Here is a 22285-nt window from a genome sequence, read left to right on the forward strand (position 1 = left end):
CCAGATAAAGTGTCAGCTCTGTATTATATGCATTTACTTTCAGTAAAGCAATAAGCTACAAATTTTATTGTTTGATTTGGAAATTTGAAACGTTTTCTTTATTTGTTGTTGTTGAAGGTTATCTTCCTCTATAAATTCAAAGTATCCTCAAATGTTTTTAATTCTTGTCAGACGATATGATGTTCTGGGATAACAAAGAAGCTCAAGTGAATATGACTGACAAGCAATCTGATTATTGGTTTCTGGCAGCCTCCATTGACATCGAAACAGCCGCCTACGCCATTCGAACCTTTGCTCTCAAATCAGACCCAACGGGTTCAGTGCCTGTTTTGAAATGGCTCATATCAAAACAAAATAAAAATGGTGGTTTTTCTTCAACACAGGTAAAAATTATTTTTAATCAGCACTTTTATTTCTACATTGAAATGTTTTTTTTTTTTTTTTTTTTTGAAATACAGTGAACCTTCAAGGGACCAAAATTTCGGTTCACTATAACTTAGCTTTAAAGAAACCATCCCTAAATTGTTTAAAATAGATTCTTTTAAATTTGAATCTGTAAAAAATTTTACCTATCTAGGATCAGAAATAAACTATCAAAATGACATCAATCCTGAAATTAGAAAAAGAATAATCGCAGCCAATCGCTGCTTCTATGGTTTAAGATCATTATTGAAATCTCACTTAATAAAAAGAAAGATTAAGATCTTACTTCATAAGGTATTAATCAAGTCAGTTTTGACTTATGCTTCAGAGACATGGACTTTAACAAAAAGGGAAGAAAAGTTATTAGCAACCTTCGAAAGGAAGGTCCTACGAACCATCTTTGGCCCTATACTCGATAAAGACAACTGTAGGAAAAGATATAATTTTGAAATATATAGGATCTTTGATGGCGATGATATCATTAAATCTATTAAATTAAGTAGAATGAGATGGGCTGGGCATGTAGTGAGAATGAGCCCAGAACAAACAGCATTGAAAGTCTCTAATGCAACCCCCTCCAATAAAAGGCCAAGAGGAAGACCCAAAAAGAGATGTAAGGACTGTGTAGATGAGGATTTTGCCATCCTAAAAGTAAAGAACTGGAAAACAATTGCTGGGCGAAGGGCAGAATGAGAAAAGCTTCTGAGGAAGGCCCAAATGTATATAGCGATTACGAACGGCTTAATGTATCAATAAAATTTAAACAGAATGTAATAGGATCACAAGTCACAGATTATCTATGAGACTTCCCTCAGTCACAGGGATCGGTCATCTGGGCGGTAGTCCATTTCACCACACTCTTCTCTTTGCACAAACATCCTATGCGTTCCATTGGATGTTCTTGTGATTGTAATGCTGCCTTCTCTGCACTACAGAATGACAATTGTAGACTGCACTCTCCATTTACACTAATCAACACACTCTCCCTCTGCTGCCTCTCTAGCACTGATATCTTTCTACAAGATACTTTTAATAATAACTAATATACATGTTACTTTAAAGTAACAGTTGTATTTACAAAGAAAAGCTTATTTGGACAAGATAAAATTGTGTGTATATTTTTAAAAAAAAAAATATGTAATATTTTTTTATTCTAATATCATGGGCGATATTCTCACATTTCGTAAGAGGGATACACACTCATTATTTCTTCTTTTGCATTTCGTAAATCATCATTACATTAAAAAAAAGTATTAAAAATCATAAAATCATTGAATGAAAAGAAAACCACATTTTTTTTTATTTTTCCCCCAAAGGGAATAAAAAAATCACGAGCTTTTCTTTTCATTTTCATGCTTGAAAAATGTATCTCTTGTTTATAATTGTGGAGAGAAAAAAATCTTTCAAACAATTCTGCAGAAAAGAAATTTTTTGCTTCAATATTCTTTATTTTTCATTCTTCTCAAATGAGAATTGAAAATTAAGAACATTTCTTTCCCCTCTTGTGTGCGAAAAAGGCATCTCATAAATATAATTTTAGAGAAAAAATTTTGAAAATTTTTGCAGAAAAGAGAACTAAAATTTTTTTCTTTCTAAGGGGAAATTCTTTGTGCATGAACTCTTTAACATTCTGCGACAATGTCGCCGCTCCACTTAGTGTTGATGTTCCATCTACATTCTACTTTAAGCTTATGGATAAATTATTTTTTAATGAAATGGTTATAGCTGTTTGTTCTATTCATTTTGAATTACCCTGTATTTTGATAAAGCATTTATCTTTCTATATTATATTCTCATTTGAAAAACTTTTCTTTTAGCCTATAAGGCTTGACATAATTTAATACAAGTTTACTTTTTTGCATCTTTCGAACTAATAGCTTAATTTTTTTTAAATGTATGTTTTGCCACAAATTATTCTTGAATCCCAGCAATGGCTGTCACTGTGCTGTTGTAAAATATCCTCAGTAGTAGACTGGGTTAACATGGTTAAACTGCTGGGTTAAACTGCTTTCCATGAGCTGCATGTGAAATAAGTTGCTAGTAATAAAATTTCAATGATGCCTATTTAATTTTATATTAATTTGACTGTTTTATGTGCTTTTAAAACAGATTATAGATGTAGTTTGTAGGACTCGGTGATAAATTGATGAATTGTAAAATATCTATTATCTGCAATCGTCGCCAATCCGATATTTCGATCAGCAATTTTTATTTGCATCGGAAAGTGTGATTTACTGAAATGTATGCAATATTTCTCGATGTATCGTCGACATTGATGTTGAGCATTGTTCCCGATAGTACATCGTTGCCTGCAAGTGCGCGAAGGGCACGAAAGTTATGAAAGGGTTTTCTTTTGACTGTGAGTGTGCAAATCCAGTTTTTTTTTACAATCAATCCAGCCATTTAATATTTTTAACAGCTATTTTGAAGATATGTTTGTCTTTAAATATTAAGAAATAATTATAAAAAAAAATATGCAACTTACTAATTGTGAATTTATGCAGTACTAAATGTAAAACATTAATGTACCGAAACATTGTTGCATCAAAATATAGCGATGTTAGCGTGACGATACACTGCAATGCCAAAATCTTGACATTCTCCCTATCCTAGTAATTAGTGTTTTCCAATATTGAATAAGCACAAACTTGTTCTGCCCAGCGAAACAAAGGACTTTATTTTGATCTAAACTAATTTACTCTTCCTTTGATCTGACAAATTGTCTCCCCGTGTTTAAAATTTTAGGATGTTCAGTTTTAATGAAAAGTGACCATGATTTTATTTATTCAGTGATTTGTTTGTAATAATTGCGTATTAAAATATGAAATATTCTAGTTGGAAATATCAAATATTTTAGCTATATTATTGTTTTTAAATTATATTAAATACTGTTGACACATTTTATCAGATGATTTGGCTGATTAATATTTAAAAAAAATCAAAAAGTATGATTTAAATAAAATAAATCCTATTTAAATCAAATCCGATTTTTTATAGAAAAATTTTTGACTTTTACCATTTCTGGTTTTCGGTAGTACAGTGAAATCTCCTGTTATGGACATTCCTTCAAAATGGATGTCTCTTAATACAGACATATTTTTTAAATCCCTGTGACTCTTCTATGAATAAACCATTATGCACATTTTCGCAATGGGGACGTTCCCGTAACTGAACACGGACAGTCATGTTTGTCTTGAAACATTATTTTCTATCTCTTCAAACTGTACACTACTTTTTCTAAATTTGAAAAAAAAAAAAACTATGCAACTTTTCCCCATTTTTAATGCAGGTAAATTTTTTGCCTTATCCATAATTAAAAATATTGCTAAGATACCTAATTAATTAAGAATTAATCTCTATCCTATCACCTTACCTTATTTATGCAAAGAGAAAATGGGAAATAATTCGGGCATCTTTTGATTTTTCTTCCATTTGAATGACACAGGTTATGAGACCCTTAAATATGAAATGACGTCTTATATGCTCTAAATGTTTCTTCTGCGCTATTTGATATGCTATGACTAACTTGAATATCTGTGTTGACACGAAAATTACATTGTTTTATCTGTAACTATATTTTGAATTATGTATTTATATCAAACTTTTTCACATATTCCTTTTTGTATGGAAAAAAAATATTTTTTAAAGTTTAAATAAATATCCTTGTAGATAATTATTGTACATTATTTAATTATTTCTATGTCCTTGAATATATTTTTAAAAAAATTACGGTGTTAAACTTCGTTATTAGGGTACCCTTCCCGTAAACGGACAACTCTCATAAGCGGACTATTTTTTCGGTCCCAAGAATGTTCGATGAGCCGAGGTTTCACTGTAGACAAATTAGAGAATAATCCTTGCCAAAAGGCTAGCCATGGGAGGTTTTTGTCACCATGTAACCCAAGTGCCAGTTAGTTCTAACAAAAAGTCCAAATGCTTGATTCAATTATAATTCTTGACGTCAAAAAGGTTTTTTTTCTTTTTAGGATACAGTTGTTGCCCTCCATGCATTAAGTGAGATATCTCCACTCATACCAGCATTTTCCAGCTTAAATGTAAAATTTTCCTATCCTGAGGGCCAAAAGACGCTGCAAATTTCAAACGCTCTGAAAATGCAAGAAGTAGAGGTGAGTTTTTAACAGTCCCGATTATCCGAGTTAATGTGGACTCACTCTGTTAAAGCGAAAAGTATAAAGATGGAAAGACTGTGTATAAATGTAATATGTTTAGCAAATATAAAATTTCAAAGAGTACAACACTTACCATCCATATTATAATTAAAAAGCTTACTTGGAATCGTTCGAGGAGCATACTTTAAGAGAACGAAAGAGTTTTTATTTTAAAAAAAGTCCTTGATCGTTTTTTGTTTTATATTACTTAGACGCTTTTCTGCAGCAACGTTTCACATTTTTTTTTGGACAACATGAATGCTGGTGTCGCCTCTTTTTGTTCTATAGCACTTTCGATAGCCTTTAGTCCATCTGTATGAGATATTTTTATATGTTGATTTTCATTGGCATCATAATCTTCATTAGATTCATTATTGACATTAATCGATCATTTTATCCGTCATCTCATGTTGTGTCCGTCAGCTCGTTTTCTTGAGTATTTGGGTGATAAAATTCAGAATTTTATTCGTTTTAAAAATAAACTAGAATAAAATAATTTTTGAAATATTTGATAGCTCGGTTAAAGCGGGACTCTACTGTATTTTCGTTCCAGAAATTGTTCAATGAGAAAGTATGACCTTATTAGTTATTTCTATATTAATTATTACTTTTTGTTATAGATTAAAATTATAATTAATTAATATTATTATTATTAATTATTGTTAATTAAAATTAATTATTAATTAAAATTAATTATTAATTAAAATTAATTATTAATTAAAATAAATTATTAATTAAAATTAATTATTAATTAAAATTAATTATTAATTAAAATTAATTATTTAGATACCCTCAAGCACTCCATTTGTGGAAATAGAAGTATCTGGGTCTGGTGTTGGTATTGTCCAGGTAAAAGCAAAATTTATTTGTTTAGTTATTATTTTTTTCTTTTTCAAATATCTATAAAATAGTATTATTTCAGGTTTCTTGGTCTTTCAATTTGGCTGTTTCTGGTGAAGCTCCACAATTTTTTTTAAATGCTCTCTTAGATAAAACTTCTACTGCAAGTTATTTACAACTCAGCATATGCACTCAGTAAGAAAGATCTGTTGTTATTCCCTTTTAAATGTTGTTACAGCCTTCACACAAAAGTTATCACTTGATTACTGTGGAAAATAAATGAAAGAGGTATAGTTCGTTCACCAGGAGTTGGCACTTAGCTCCACCTCCACGGACACATAGTTCATTTCAGCCCAGGAGTAAAAAGAGAAACATCTCCATGCTTAAAATTGAGACAACCTTTAATGCGCACCAAACACAAACTGTGACTTCTTTTTCAATTACTTTGCTTTATCATCTGCTATTATACGTTTTGTTTCTCTAGCTAATTAAATATATTTTTAATTTAAAAACTGCTGCTTTCCCAGCAAAATGTCTCAAAAAGAACAAACTATTCACTCAAACGAGGGAAATATCATTAAAAATGGTGTGGAATATCATCCTATTCATGAAGTATTTAATGTTAAAAAAATGCATATAAAGTTTGCGAAATAAATATTTTTGCCATACAATCGCCAAATAGCAACCTTGCTCAGAATTGCTCACAACTTTCTCCCAAAGAATAGCGAAAAAGTATTATCGCATACCATGTGATGAAGGCGGAGCCAAGTGCCAACTCCTGGTGAACGAGCTATACTTTATTTACGTCACATTAGAGCTGCACATTAGGCTGGGAAACATCCCTGAGGATGATCCAAAGGCATGCCATCGCAATTTTCATCCTCTGTAGAGAAATGAAAGAGAAAAAAACATGTTACTGTACGTGTCTGGATAAATAGTTCTGTACTTTGAATGAAAAAGAAACATGTACTGTACAGAACTATTTATCCGGTATCCTGAAAACTGGAAAACCGTAAGAAAACTTTTGCACAGTTTTTCCGCCATTTTGAACTAGAACAATTTAAAGAAAAAGTGGAAATTTTTCTCATCCTTGAAGTTAAGTAGAGAAAAATGTGGGAATATTTTCTCCCGGTTTGTCACAAGAAAACTTCATTATTTCTTCCATTACCTTGAGGCTATTTAGGTGGAGAGGGGCAGGGAAGGGACAAATGTTTTATTTTCTCCTGTGTGTCCGAAGGAATCTGTGGTTTTCTGATGAGTTGTCGTCAATGAAACATAAATTATTTCTCTTTGGTTTACGAGGTGGTGGGGGAAAAAGCATTGCACACACATATCAGTGAACAGAAGGTGAAAGAGAAATAAAAAGAAATATATATCCCTATACTAAGAAATAAAGAGAGAAAAGTGTGAAATAGAAATTAAAATTATTAATTGGTATATGAAAATTATTAAAATACGGTTACTATTTTTCTTTCAATACTAAAGTAGGAATATAATTAAGTTGAATTTTATCTTTTACAAAATAATCAGAAGAATTTAGTAAATTATTACTCGAAACATCATTGGCTGTGCTAGTGGGGAAAAAATACAAATGCCTGGACTATTACTACTGAAATTCGTGGAAATAAAATGAATAAATTTTTATTATTGCTACAAATTGAATGATTCCAAAGAGAGAGTTATAAAACGCCAGTTAAAATCCAAAATTAAGTACAATTGCGAATAAGAAAAAAAATTGGAAGCATTTAATTAAAAATGCAACAAAGTTTTGCGCCACTCCTTATGCAGGATTTCCACGGTCCTTAAAAACTGCTTAATTTTTATTTTGGAAAATAAGGGCCCTTAAAAGTACTTAATTATGGTACAAGGTTTTTGAAAGTCCTTAATTTTTCAGCATCAGTATACTTGATCAGAACAATTTTTCAGTTTAATTTTTTAAAACAAAAAAATTGTTCTTTTATCATATAGAATTAGACTATGCATTGAGGGTAAAGCATTTTAGAGAGACAAGAAGGAATGTGTGTGAGGGAGCTACAGGCAGGGAGAGAAAAGCATGATCTTTTACTAATATATTGGTTCTTTAATTAATAATTTTTGCCTTTTGTCTAGAATGATACTCTATGAGGAGAGTGAAGCATTCAAAAAAAGAAAAAGAGTAGAGTATGGACAAGGGGGATTCAGCACATGGAAGAGATAGGGCTTTTTTGGGGGAAGGCAATTTTAAGGTACCTAAGTAGAAGACTAACACTAACCTTCAAAATTGACAGAATTCAAGAAATTCAGTTCTACTGGTAACTCATCTTCTTATAGGAACAAAGTAAAACCCTAAAAAAAGGAGTATAAAAAAAAATTTGACCTAGAATCCATAAGGAAAACTATTTCCGAAAATCTTGAATTAAATAAAATTGTATTATATTTCACTGTGTAATAAGAAGTAACGGTAAATTTATCAAAAGCAGTAACATTAAAATTCATGATTGTACTAAAAATTAAACAGATTTATAATAATTAGGGTTTGAAAAATCCTAGCCCACCTAGGTTTTTCATCAAAAACCTGATGAAAACCTGAAGTTTTTTTAAAAAAAAAACAAACAAAAAAAAAGACAATTTTTATTTCTGAGTATTAAATAAGAATGCAGGACTTGCTTCTAACAAGAAAATTAAATATTTGGTAACTATTAATAGCTTGTTTTTTTTTACAAGGTGAATTTTTTTTTTTTTAAAGTTTTAGATTGTTACGCTATTATTTTTTATTTCTTAAGGATAAGCAGATTATTTCAAAAAAATTTAAATCTACTCGATTAAAAGACCCCAAACTTCTTGTTAATACTGTCGTTTAGAATATAATTCAAACTTAGATTTTAATAATAGTTTTATTCAGTTAAAATTGCAACTTAATATACTGTTTTTTTTTCCACCTTTTTTTATTCAACTTTTGGTTGCTTTAAAATTAGTTCATGTTTTTTTTAACATTGTGTAAAGTTAATTCCTAATATCAGGTTTGGCTGGAAATAACTTTGTGTAAAGCTCATCATAAAAGTAGCTATAACACATTTGCTGTTTAGTAATAATTTCAGAATTGTTAAGTTACATATCGTTTTCAATATGATTTTCATAAAAAATTTTTATATTTTTTTACAAAACGTTGCCTGATAAGATAATATTACAAGATTAGCTTATAATATTAAAAGAATATCACTTTCTGTTTTAAACTATTAATTTGCAATAAAACCAAAATTCAAATCATAATAATAGTAGAGAATAATGTTAAGAATGATAGAATGAATATGACAATAATCTATAAATGATGAAAAAATAAATAATTTATCAGTATTTCTTAATTAAGGAACCTTATCAATTTTCTGGCCATAGGAATGTGTTGATTACTTTGAAAAATCCTTTTAGACCCTTTTATTTATATGTTTCACAAAGAACTAATAAAAAATATATTGGTTTGAAAATTATAAATCTTCTCAAGTATAATTTTATTTTTATTCTATAAAAATCTTTGTAAAAATATTTATTGCACTGAATTTAAAAAATTATATGAAGTTAAGCCTAAGGGAAAAAAAAGTGGAATGATTTAGGGTCCTTATATATTAGTATGACCTGTTTTACTTGAAATATGACTTAGTTTAACATGACATAGTTAAGAAACCATTCTCACGCATAACTCTAATATAACTTTTTAGCATTAATTCCTTTAATATGTACCCTTATGAATGAAACATTTTATTAATAGAAAGTAATTTTACTGGCGTAACTGAATATTTTGCAAGATTGGCCCACAACTGAATATTTGATGCATGTCTAGTAGCGAAATGTAAAAACTTGTAATAATTATTTCAATATTTTTCTCAAATTTCTTTATTTACTCTTTTTTTGTGAAAAAATTGCAAATCTTAACTTCTGCACTTAATTTTACACTTCAATTTTAATGAAATTATTAAAAATGGAATACGGATTGGTTCCATACATGTCGTTAACCCTTAACAATTTGAAAATATTTTTTTAAAAAAAAAGCCCTGTTAATTAATACAATTATGTCAGCGTTTACATTATAATAAATTTGTCTTTTATAATTTTTTTTATTCATTGATTTTTTTTAAAGGAAAGGTAAATAATTGGCACTGGTGGTACATGTATATTCGATGATAAACAATCTTACTATTTTTAAAGTCCTTAATTTTTCAAAAAAGTCCGTAATTTTTTCAAAAAAGAGACCTTAAAACTGCTTAATTTTTGCTTTGTTAAAAGATTGGGAACCCTGTTATAATGTTTTAAAAAGTAAAAGCGAAATAGAAATAATAAGTACAAATCTTTTCTTAACTTGGATCCTGTTAAATAATGAATCTGGAATGAAAATTCGGAAATTTAACAAAGGTATCGCCTGAAAATAGAGTGACGGAATTGTAACGGAAAACGAGGTTCGAAAAAAAAAAGTGAATTGTCAGGGGAAAATGTAACTTTACCACAAAACCGGGAATCGTCATTGTCAGAGACACTCTATTCAAGCTGCAGGATTTCGCTCTACCGGTTTTCAATATCTTAATTTGCTCAATAAACAAAGGATTCAAATCAACCGTCTTTAGGTGTTGCATCCTCAAGATTCGTCTTTTATTCTTAATCCTTTCTGGAGAGCTGTGAATTGGATGTTCAAGTTAAGGAAACTTCTGTCCCAAGAGTATTAGACATGTTAGGTTTTTTTTTTTTTTTTTAAAATTCACTTTAGTTATCCTTCATTTATTATGACAAATTATTGTTTCGAATAATACATTATTATTACGATTAATTATTTTGAACAAAACGTTTTTATCATCTGTTATCTATCTATTTCACATTTAATAATGAAACAATATTCCTCAGTTGAATAAATTCTGATTCTTTCTAAGTACAGTATCATCTGCATATTTTGCTTGATGTGGAATCACATCTGCTTCTGTTAAAAATTGTCTTCTTTTATATTAAAATGAAAGGAAAATACTGTTAAAATTCTAAGCATACAATTATTTATTACTAATGGCAAACTATTATTTAATGAAGCTTTCTCTTTTTCAAAGTGATGCATTTCGGATTCCACTACGTTTTCAGTTTTCTTTTCACTGATCTAAATAAATTAGTTGTTTTGATTCATGAATTTTAAATAATTTTTTTTTTTTAAAAATTCACATCTCGTCCAGGATTTTATTAATTATGTTAATGCTATGTAATTATGTTTCTTGTTTTTATTTAATATGATTAATAAGTTTTCCTTATAACTGGGTATGAAATACATAGCGTTTTTTTAATCATTGGTTTTGCTTTATATTAGTTAATTAGGGGATTTTAAATAATCTTCAAAAAATAAATATGTGAATTTTGTATCTAAATTCTTTTCTATTTTTTGTATTTTACTTTGTAATCTTTTTAATCTTTCTTTGTAATCTTTTGTATTTTTTTCTTATCTAAACTTGTAAATGTTTTTATTTTTTTAAATGTTATTTTTTTCACCATTTTTTAATTTTTTAGAAAGCTTCTTTTCTTTTTCTTTCTTATTTTAAAATGTGTTACTCTTTTTTAATTGTAATTTGGATTCGATAAGACCTTGATAAACAACACTTTTTAGCCGATCCAGAAAGCTGGAAAACTTAGACATTCAGGATAGCGATGGTTTCTCTACTTAGTTAATATTTAGACATGTATAATGAAACATGAATAAAGCATTAATTAATTGTGTCACATTCCGTGTAGAACATGACTTAGATATTCAATTTAATCATTTAATGTATCAAATGTTGCAAGATTATCCACAATTGTTCCATAAAAGAAGTTTTTCCTCTTTGGTTAAATTTTTAGGTAGGCTTCGTTTTTTTAAGCAGGGTTCTTGTAGGGAAAAAAAGAGTATACTTGATATTGTCAGGAAATTTGTTTTTAGAGCAAATTTCAGGGAGTGGTTGAGAATCTATTTTTCAAAAATCAGGAAAATTTTAACAACATACCTGTAAAATTATCAGATTTATAATTGTTGGTAACAAAATGGCTAGTTATTAAATTCAGTTTCTCATATCTATTACAATTATTCCTTGTAAAAGTTCCACCTTTCAGCAAAATTTCTGTTCTAAAATTTTTTTTTTTAAATTTAAAAAAAAAATCTTGTTTTTCTTATAAAACAGTGCTGTGGATGCATAAAATATTATTAAGTTTATATTAAACTTTTCTTGAAATGTCTAGAAAGGAATTTCATTTCCAATTCAGTAAAAAAACCTTCTTGAAATGTTACCTTTTTATTACCATTTCCAAAACTATTGTAGTGTGTCTACCACTGCAAAAATACACTGCCAATTCATTAGTATGTAAGACATGTTAACTCTAACCTATAGTGGGGTACCTTTTCATAGATGAAGGTTGATTTTTTGTTTTTCTGTAATGGAATAATGTTAATTCCTTTTGTAGTCAGCGTGAAAGAAGAAATGACACTAGCAACATGGCTGTTATGGAGGTCACTTTGCCTTCTGGTTACATTGCAGATGTGGATGCTCTGCCAAGTATTCTACAAATACCTAAAGTTAAACGTGTAGAAAGTCAGTTGCATGATACCAACGTTATCATCTATTTCGATAGGGTAAGTCTTTTTTTTTTCTTCTATGGCAGGTCTATTTCTCTGAGAAATGTCAGAATTGCTACTATCCTAGTGTTCCCAGTGGGAACCTGTGGCTACGCCACAGCGGTGGAGTTACGTCCCCCACGTCATACAACCACAAATACTATGTTTATAGGGCTGGTTACATAATTAGTTTTTAAATATAATTAATAATTTTAAATATAATTAGTAATTAAAATGTAATTATTTTTTTTATTCCCTTATAAGCACCTTTATAAGTTAGTGTGCCCATTATTATTGTCTTGTTAATCTGTTGTTAGTTAACTGTTCAAGGGGTAAAATATTTCTTTTAAAAAAGTAAAGATATTTGTTTGTATTTTATTTTATATTAAATATTTATGATTTTTATAAGAAGAATATATGCTTTTTATTCAGGGTTTGCTTAAGTGGGCTCAGCTTAAAAAAAACCCTGCTAGTTTTTTTTGTGCGGGCCTACTTAAATGCGCACTTTTTTCCATGGTGAGTTATTTTTCAAAATTTATTATACTAATCCAATAGAATTTACTTCAAAATCAAAATAATTGTAAATTATTGTTATTTAAACAAAGATAAATTTACTTGAGTATTTTTTACAGAGAACACGCAGTGGGTTCCTAAATCCCTACAAATATATTTTTATTCATATGAAATAATTTTTTTATATGTTTTTATTAATCAAATTTTAATATCGTATTAATTTTACCTTTTTAAAAAAAAAATATTTAGGCGGATGACAGGGATTTATGATTAAATCAATTTACTTCATTTATGAAAACTATCAATTATTATCAAATAAAAAAAATTGTAGCTTTAGAAAGTTTTTTAATTTTCTTAAGAAATGATTAGATATAATTAAGATAAGATTTAACTCTTAAGACGTGGTTTATAAATTAAGTTTATATATCATTAAGAAATATAAAAAACTGCTTCTTTATAATTATCTAGGAAACTAATTAGTATTCTATTTTACATAATTGCATTGAAATTGAATGAGATTTTAGAATTTTTTTTCTCAGTTGGTTAAGACCTTACTAAATGTATTTCACACCCAAACCTAAGTTGCTCATTTTTCATAAATATTTTAAGTATCTGTTGCCAAAATATTCTAATTTATTCCTTGCTGAAATTCCAATTGCAACAAACTCCTAAAATTTTTAAATTTTTCTCTACATAGTGTTGAAGATATTTTACCATAGTAATTCTATACCCTTTAATTTTTTTATGTATGTCTCTTTTCATAGTTAAAATTTTGAAATTTTATGACTGATTTAACTTGCTTTAAATCAGACACTCTTACTTTCCACCCTTCACACTTTGAATTTCATATTTGTATTTTCTTAACTAACTCTTATATGCTTTTCTGTATGTGTGAGTTTATTATTATATTTATCAATGCTATGAAATTAATGAAAGCTGTTTGATGTTTCTACAAATTTTTATTAATGTTTTTTTTTAAATTTTATTTTTTATTTATTGTATTTTTTTGCTGAAATTGTCATTGAACACTAAAGTTATTCTGTTATCAACTGATTTATTACATGGTGCGTAGCGCTTTTAAAAAGTGCTTATTTTCGTTTTTAAAAGCCCTTAAAGGTGTTTTTTTTCTTTATAATATCCATTTTTGCCACATATTATGCAAAAGTGTGGTTTTTACATTGTTTTATCCAACGATTTCACTATTCATTCAACCACAATCCAGTTCGGCATAACGTCGGTCCATAGCATATGAAAGCGCCAATCATTTTACATGTTTGATGAAATACTTGCGAGTCTGCATGTGTGCCTACTGAGCTGGGTTCAGTGAGATTATTGCTCTTTCCATGTGTTGCATTTTGCAAGATACTCTCAATTTCAGGCTTCATTTTAAACCCTCTGATATCGAACGGAAAATCTCTTGATCATTTTATAATGGCTAACATAATCAAGAAAAGAGTTCATTGTCAGAAGCTAGTTATTTTATCGTACATAGTGCTTAAAAAGTGCTTATTTTTTGTTGAAACATTTGGGTAATTTATATGGTTTATTTTCAGATGGATGCCGAAGAGTCTTGTGTGACTGTCCCAGCACATCGTATACATAAGGTAGCACGCCAACGGAGGGCGCCAGTCAAAGTTTATGACTTCTATATCCAAGGTTAACACTTTTAATGTAACTTTCATCAATAATTAAAACAGATATGAAATATCAAAGTTTAAAATATGTAAAAATAAATGAGCCACCTGAAATATTGAGAAAATTTTTTATAAATGTCCTGCAATGTAGTCTATTTGTTGTTATGTGTGCTAATGACAGATTCCTTATTTTCAGCGAGAAGTGCCAGGATGTTTTACCGTCCTCACAGGACTGATCTTTGCGATATTTGCGACGATGATGACTGCGGTGATAATTGCTTCAAAACAACGACCAGCAGTGAAGAATCTCCATTTGCAAGTTCTGCACACCTGCTGCAGAGCTATTCTATTTTTATATCACTTTTAAGCATTTTCTTTTTGAAAGCAATGATGTAAGACTGTTTCAAAATTTTTAAGTGCAGATTACTTTGATAAAGGCAATCTTGTTTTATTAGGAATGATCAATTTAAAAAAGAGCAACTGTACTATAATTTGTAAAAATACTATCTCTTCTGACCTTTCATAATTTTGCTTTAAATATAAAAACTGTACAATATTTTTTTATTTATTTTTTGTGCAATTCTTCCAATCTGTTGAAGATTGGGTGTAAAATCAGTTACTTTCGTCATCGCTATAAAACTAATTGCATTTTGTCAAGCAACAAAACTGTATCAATTTCATTGTAGAAACTCTAGTAAATATTTATATATATAATTTTTAACCAACTTCAAATTCTGTTTAATATATTATAAAAATTGTTTTAAATGTGAATTTATCTTTTACAAAGCTTTTATTTATACTAACAGCGCTGATATTTTATTAACAATTTTTAATTAATTATTTTTAAGAAAAATTTCAAATGCTTTATATATTCCTCTCTTATGGTTCTACGATTGCAACATTTATCAAAAAAATTTTTAATGAATTGTTTTGAAGCTTAACTAACATATTTTAAAACTGCCTGTTGTAAGAGATTTTGAAACATAATTGTTTTAATTTCGTTTCACCTAAACTTATAAAATATTAGATTACCAATATCACTATAAAGTTAAAGCAGACTTTAGAAGTTTTTGCATTTAGAATATCATTACCAGTTTCCTAAATATTACGCTTTTATAAATGTTTCATTAATAAAAAAAGAGTGTTTTTACCAATAGGACTCAATTATTAGAATAAATTTTTAAAAAATTATCTTTTTTTCTTAAAAAAGTTAATAAATCTATTATATTAAAATTCGCTTTTGTTAATGATATTTTGCAGTATACATATGTGCCATAACATTACAAGGTGTTTCTTTTGAATACCGTTAGACTCTATAAAATAGCCTCTCTTTGCAAATTGGTTCTTCATTGTATTGTAATGCGATCACTTTGGTGCTATATTATTGTTATTACCTATAATTGTTACTTTTTAAGCTATTTGCAGATGAATATGAATGCATCTATTAACATGTGTCATTATATATTTGTATTTATAATCTTTTGATGTTTTATATCACATATAAAGTTGATATTTTTGTGTAATTTACTTGTATTTGGTTTAAAAGAGTTGTTTCACTCCTAAAGTAAGTTATTTTATTATGTTATATATATTTTTATTTGTATTTTTAATGAATTTAAATTGTATTGAAATGAACTCTAGTTTATAACATTTTTTGGTAGCTATCTGTAACTTTTTATAACTAGGTATTTTAAAGTGGAAAATACATGGTTTCATTTATTTATTTGTGCCATTACACTATAAAGAATTTTTAAATTTTTATCTGTAAAAGAGAGACTTGCATTTCAAACTTATAATACTTTATATACAAAAATGTTACATATGAAGCATCATTATGTTTTTAAAATTAACTTGTATATTTTGTTTCATCTGCTGCTTGAATGTAATTATAGATTTGAAACATTAATGTTTTAATTGTGAGTTACTTAATTTGATCAAAAACTATTTTATTAACCACTTTACCTTACCAATTATTTTGAAGAAAGAAAAAAAATGCAGAAAATTAACATGCTTTTTTATTTTATTAATAAATACAAGGAACAAAGACAAAACATAATACACAAGTTTTATGTTGGAATTGTTTTTATGTGTAAGAAACCATTAATTTGAAATCATTTTACTATCCATAGTTATTTCGGGCAATTAAATATTATTCTTTGTATGATAGTTCTTAAAACAACACAAAGTGATACTTTCCAAATACCAGTGAAGTGATTATTTTACCCCCTTTGTTTTTTTCTATGTAAATTCAGCAACCATTGTATGATAAAATATCACAAAACATCCCACAGTTAAACATCAAAACTCCTAAATAAAACTTCTAATCAAAGCAGATTATGTACTTCCGACTGAGTAGAAACATGATAAAACAAAATGTTCTGACAAATTATGCTGACGATAAATATTTGCACTCGAGTTAACTCTGGATTATCAAGGAAGCCGTTGACTCTTTGGTGTCACCTAATCAGTGTTAAGATTTCGTTTAGAAGAGGCCTAATTTCTCTTAGACTGAAAAAAAAAAAAAAAATAAGAGAAACTGATCAAAATGAAAGAACAATAAAAAATTTTGACTACAAGCATTAAAAGAACAGTTTAATATTGAACTTAACATAGTGCCAGAAAATTATGTTTTTCAAATCTACTTTTTTTTTAAAAAAAATTATAGAATCAATTATTTTAATAAAAATTGGTGTGATATTTCAGGATCGCCACTCCACAAGGAAAATACAGGGAATTTAAAAATCACCTGAAATAACATGGTTTTTTTCTTTACAAACTGGGAAAATACAGGGAATTTAAAAATCACCTGAAATAACATGTAATTTTGGTTTTTTTCTTTACAAACTGGGAAAATACAGGGAATTTAAAAATCACCTGAAATAACATGTAATTTTGGTTTTTTTCTTTACAAACTGGGAAAATACAGGGAATTTAAAAATCACCTGAAATAACATGTAATTTTGGTTTTTTTCTTTACAAACTGGGAAAATACAGGGAATTTAAAAATCACCTGAAATAACATGTAATTTTGGTTTTTTTCTTTACAAACTGGGAAAATACAGGGAATTTAAAAATCACCTGAAATAACATGTAATTTTGGTTTTTTTCTTTACAAACTGGGAAAATACAGGGAATTTAAAAATCACCTGAAATAACATGTAATTTTGGTTTTTTTCTTTACAAACTGGGAAAATACAGGGAATTTAAAAATCACCTGAAATAACATGTAATTTTGGTTTTTTTCTTTACAAACTGGGAAAATACAGGGAATTTAAAAATCACCTGAAATAACATGTAATTTTGGTTTTTTTCTTTACAAACTGGGAAAATACAGGGAATTTGGTTTCTTAATTTTGTCTTATCACTGAAAGCGTAATCCAGGGATGATATTTCAGCTATACTAAACTATTTCATTTACTCTAGCATTAATTATGTTCTCTTTATTTCCTCCAGCAATTAAAACATAGTAAAGTCAGCCCAATAAAGCTCATGCAAGAAGAGCACAATACATTGTTGTATAATATGTACAGGGAATTCCAAATTTGAGTGGCAACCCTGTATTTGTGTATGATTAGTTAATTTGAATGTATTTATAAAGTATGATTATAATATTTTTAATAATTAGGTTCCTTTCTATACTTATTTTCATATGATATAGTGAAAATAGTGGTTCTTTTAATTTATTCAGAAATTCATTTTAACTCCAATTGTTTCTTTTTTTTAGTTTTAGCATTTTTAGAAATAATTTGGAAATGAATAACTAAACTAAATTGTGATCACTACTGTTGTAGAAAAGCTTCGCTGTCTTCTTTCTCACCATGAAATGAAATAGTTCACATTTTTGCATAGAGCATTCTCATATGAAACTATTATCGATAGAATCACTAGTTGAATTGTTCTATGGTAACTCAAAACTCTGCTATGAAATTCTTCTTCAAATTATCATTAGTTTGTTATTTTTCTAGGCATTTTCTTTTTTTAAAAAATTTTTTTTGTTTAAAAAAAAATTACACTGAAAAATATTTTATCCAACTTTTTTTTCTAAATGTATATAAAGCTAATCAAAATAAACACAAAATGTTGCAAGTAGAACAAACAGTTCCGCGAGACAAATTTTTTTCCTCCAGCAATTAAAACTAGTATAGCTCACACAGTGATTGTGCTTAATTCCTCTTAATATATTGTGTACAGGGAAAACACTGGGATTTTTTTTTCTTCGAGATTTGATTTGCAACCCTGATTGCAGTGTCAAGTGGGTGCGATGTTTCAGAAATTGTATGGCAATAATTCAAAAATCATATTATTTTCATTCATTTCCCAAAAAGACAAAAAATTAAATACAATTCCAATTCACTAGTATATAAGACATGTTAACTCGATTGTATGTTGGGGTACAGTCGGCCCAAAAAAATAAAGATATCATGCTGAATAACTTTCGTTCTAATGATCAGATTTTCATGAACTAAGTGTCAATTTTAAATCCAGAAAACAGCCAACTAAAGTCGCCACCGCAAATGAATGTTTTCAGATAACCCATAGACTAATTCAAAAGAGAAATACTTAATTTTACTCCGTTGCTAAGCGACCAAGTTCTGACTGTAAAAAAAAAATTTAAATAATGTTCCATGATTGCTCAGAGAGGTTTAATTGTTAATAGAAAATAGGTTCTAGGCAATAGACAATTTTTAAGCTGATTTCTGTCCAAAAAGCAACGATTTTTTCTTTCTTTTAATCTACTTTGAAAAGAAAATTTGAATCAATTTATAAATTACTTGTGATTTTCTAAGCTTTTAGAATTTAAATACAGGAACTTTTTATATGACATTATTTAGATTTTTTATGTTGTTTTTACTATATTTATACGAGGATTTCATACTGAAATCAAATTTACATAAATTATTATAGCTATATACGAAATCTTAGAGATAATAATTTTTCGAGTCTTCTAAGCAAGAAAGTTTGAAGAAACAAAAAAAGTGCTTCAAAATAAAATGTAGATTGTATATTAATGCTAATGCACATTCATAAGGTTTTCTATAACTTACGATATTTCTTTTCTTTATAACTGAATGTTAAGGGGCATTTTAAAAACATTGAATTATGTTATGTTTAAGAATAAGATATTGACATAATATACGTTACATATTGTGTGATTCATTGCTTAAAAAATCGCTTCATTCTGCTAGATATTTAGGTCACATGGTTTTCTTTGGATAAAGATGATTTGCAAATTTCATTCTCATGTTTGGATACATTCTGAAACTCACATTCGCAAATTCACCATGGAATGTTGCACAGCATGTTCTTCAATTACGATAAGCTACATTTACAAACCAATACTGCTACTATGATTATTTTTCCTTACATATATCTGATACGATATTCTCTTTTTAAACAGAGCTCGTAAGGTCCATAAGATACAGAAATGGGGGCGCAAAAACTTAAAAGATAAAATATTCAAATTCATTAACTCAAAATTTTAAAGATAACTTTAATCGTTACAATATTGATGCTACGGTTCTCTAACGTTTTTAAAGACCACGTGAATCCTGTTAAAATATTAAAATGCGTATGTTTACTTTAAAGTTTAAAACGAGACCCTTATCAAAATAATGAACCAGACACAAATGTAAAATAATATAATTGAGGATAAAAACTCAAGAAATATGAGGAGGAAGCATCACTTTCTAGAGATGGAGAGGAATTAAAAGTTGTTTTTAGAAAGAGATGGGCCCAACGTTCTTTGTTTTTAAAGCGGTAAAATAGAATTCTTTTTTTTCTCTCACTTGACAAACGTAGCGTTTAAAATTTGATTTCACATTATAATGCGAAATAGAATTTTTATTTCAATCAATTATTAATTATACTCAATTTATTTATTACAATCAATCAAAAATGTTCCACATATTTAATATGTTGTACAGTTAAAGTTGCGAACTAATAATAACTTAATTATTGAATCACTATATGTGTCCCGCAGTGGACTGATCGTTAAGACAAGGTTCCCAGCAGATCACCGCAACACTGGCTGAGGGCAGTGTGCGGGTGGGTGACCACTTGGATCAGCCTGCGTAGGGACCGAGGGTGTGCGGTATGGGTCTGTTCTACCGTAAAGTGATGGACTTCGCGTGCAGGTCGTCGGGGATCAAAATGGCCTCAGGGATGCTTCCCCATTGTGCAGCTCTAGTGCGACATAAACAATTTTTCCATTCGTTTAAAACAAATAAATTCAATTCTTTTTTAACAATATTGTTTGCATAGCTGTCAACATGGTGAGGAAAAAATCCAGTAGATCTTACGAAATATAAATTTCATGTCACATTATGTACACAGAACAGAATCATTACTTCATTTCTCTTCTGAGACAACAGAAAGTGAGTTTTGCCATAGAGCTTTATGTTGAACACTCATTTTATATATAATTCACAAATGGTCAAAAGAAAGAGCTTAACGAAAAATTTATTTTTACTTTGTTTACATAATCTATTGGCTATAACAAAACAATTGTTGTTTGCCTGTCGTTCTGACCACAGCGAGGTTTTAAAAGCTAATATTATAAAATTATAATTATAAAAAGACCACATGCCAGCAAGAGGAAATTTAATTATAATCAATTAGAAAACTTTCCTCACTCTAATAAAAGATTTTAAATGAGTCGAATTTAAAATAACTTATCAATCAATTTCATTGACCAATTTTTAAATTAATAGTTAAAATAATTCAACTAGTATTTTTTATATTGTGTTCAGGATCATGTACATAAATAATCTAATACAAAAAAGTTCACTAATGATTTTCAAAGAAGGATTAGAAATGTTTTAATACAATAAACTAATGCATTAATCTATATATATATTTCTCTTACACGGCACCAAAAAGAAAAGCCTCATTACAACTCCCCGAATGGCAACGTTAGAAAATCGACCAATGATTGCTGCTAAAAATGTCTCATGAGGTGGCTCAACATATAGCGCTTTTAAAAACGGAAACAATAACCAGAGTGAGCATTATCAGGTTGTTCAATTCAGATTTATGCCCTAAAAATATGATAATATTTCATTTAAACTCAATTAGGAATTTATTAGGCTGGCCTTCTCCATGACTATAAATAAGTCACAAGGTCAGACTTTTGAGAAAATCAGTTTAGTATTGACTGAACAAGTTTTTAGTCATGGACAACTTTATGTTGGCCTGTCAAGAGTTACAGGGTAACAAAAAATTATAGGGATCATTTTTGAATGTTTTTATTTCCAAAATTTATTACATAAATTCAGCGATGTTTCTCAATATGTCGACCTCCGGCATAATAGATTTGTCTACAACGCTTCGGCCATGATTTTAAGGCCCGCAAAATGATTTCCTGGGGGATTTTCTTCACCTCTTCTCTAATAGCTCTTTGAAGGCCTCTCAATGTAGAAAATCTTTTCTTATTCAGTTTGTTTTTCAGATGTCCCCATAGAAAATAGTCGCATGGTGAAGCATCAGGACTGTTTGGAATCCATTGTTCTGGTCTCAGGAATTTCACTTGTTGATCTGTTAGGAATTTCTGGGTGACCTCAGATGCATGCGATGGGGCAGAGTCCTGATGGAACACAGCATCACTATTAGAGTACAATCTGCAGTAATCATCCTTAAAAAAGGGCTTTAATATCTTCTGTATGGAATACTCAAAATTTATTTTGGGCCCCAGGTTTCACAAACCGAGGTTTGGTCACACCATGGGCGGATATGCCCATCCAAACCATTACGCCTTTGACATGAGGCACCGTGGTTGATGGTGTCAAGTCTCGCCTGTTCTGTCCACGGCTAAGATATTGAACTTCAGATTTAGCATTGGTATCAGATAGATAGATCCAAGCTTCATCAGTTGTAATGAACTTTCGCCATCTGTCCTTACAGAGAAGCTTGTAGAGAGGCCATAAGCGTTGCCTCCTAATCTGCACCGATCTCTCACTTAAATGATGACATTTAGGTTTTTTATGGCATTTTTTTCTTCAACTTTTGTTTTAGTTGATAGCTTACAACTTGCTGACTCCCGTTAAGAGCTTTAGCCATGCTTGTCTGTGTTGGAGGATCCGGTTTTGATGTCATCTTATCAAGCTTCTGCAAATCTGATTTCTTCA

General features: G+C 28.9%; 1 protein-coding gene and 1 long non-coding RNA gene across 3 annotated transcripts in view; one reads left to right on the forward strand and one right to left on the reverse strand.

Moving 5' to 3' along the window:
- Window positions 1–16068, forward strand: part of LOC107440314 (thioester-containing protein 1 allele R1) — a 92656-nt gene extending 76588 nt beyond the window's left edge. For both annotated transcript variants that reach the window (XM_071180439.2, XM_087152342.1), the window contains exons 29-35: window positions 172–383; window positions 4410–4550; window positions 5379–5441; window positions 5515–5627; window positions 11865–12033; window positions 14082–14184; window positions 14359–16068. In XM_071180439.2, the coding sequence (XP_071036540.2) occupies window positions 172–383; window positions 4410–4550; window positions 5379–5441; window positions 5515–5627; window positions 11865–12033; window positions 14082–14184; window positions 14359–14558 (1001 nt within the window). In that variant the 3' untranslated portion in view covers window positions 14559–16068. The remainder of the gene's footprint in view (window positions 1–171; window positions 384–4409; window positions 4551–5378; window positions 5442–5514; window positions 5628–11864; window positions 12034–14081; window positions 14185–14358) is intronic.
- Window positions 16069–16677: 609 nt separating this feature from the next.
- On the reverse strand, window positions 16678–17027 carry LOC147816885 (uncharacterized). The gene is made up of 2 exons (XR_015429414.1): window positions 16969–17027; window positions 16678–16908 (listed from the first exon to the last, which is right to left on the reverse strand). It is a non-coding gene; the product is annotated as an uncharacterized LOC147816885 (long non-coding RNA).
- Window positions 17028–22285: the final 5258 nt, after the last annotated feature.

The sequence above is a fragment of the Parasteatoda tepidariorum genome, chromosome 1 (assembly GCF_982258835.1).
Source record: "Parasteatoda tepidariorum strain Cologne lab strain chromosome 1, Ptep-v5.0, whole genome shotgun sequence".
Taxonomy (NCBI): domain Eukaryota; kingdom Metazoa; phylum Arthropoda; class Arachnida; order Araneae; family Theridiidae; genus Parasteatoda; species Parasteatoda tepidariorum.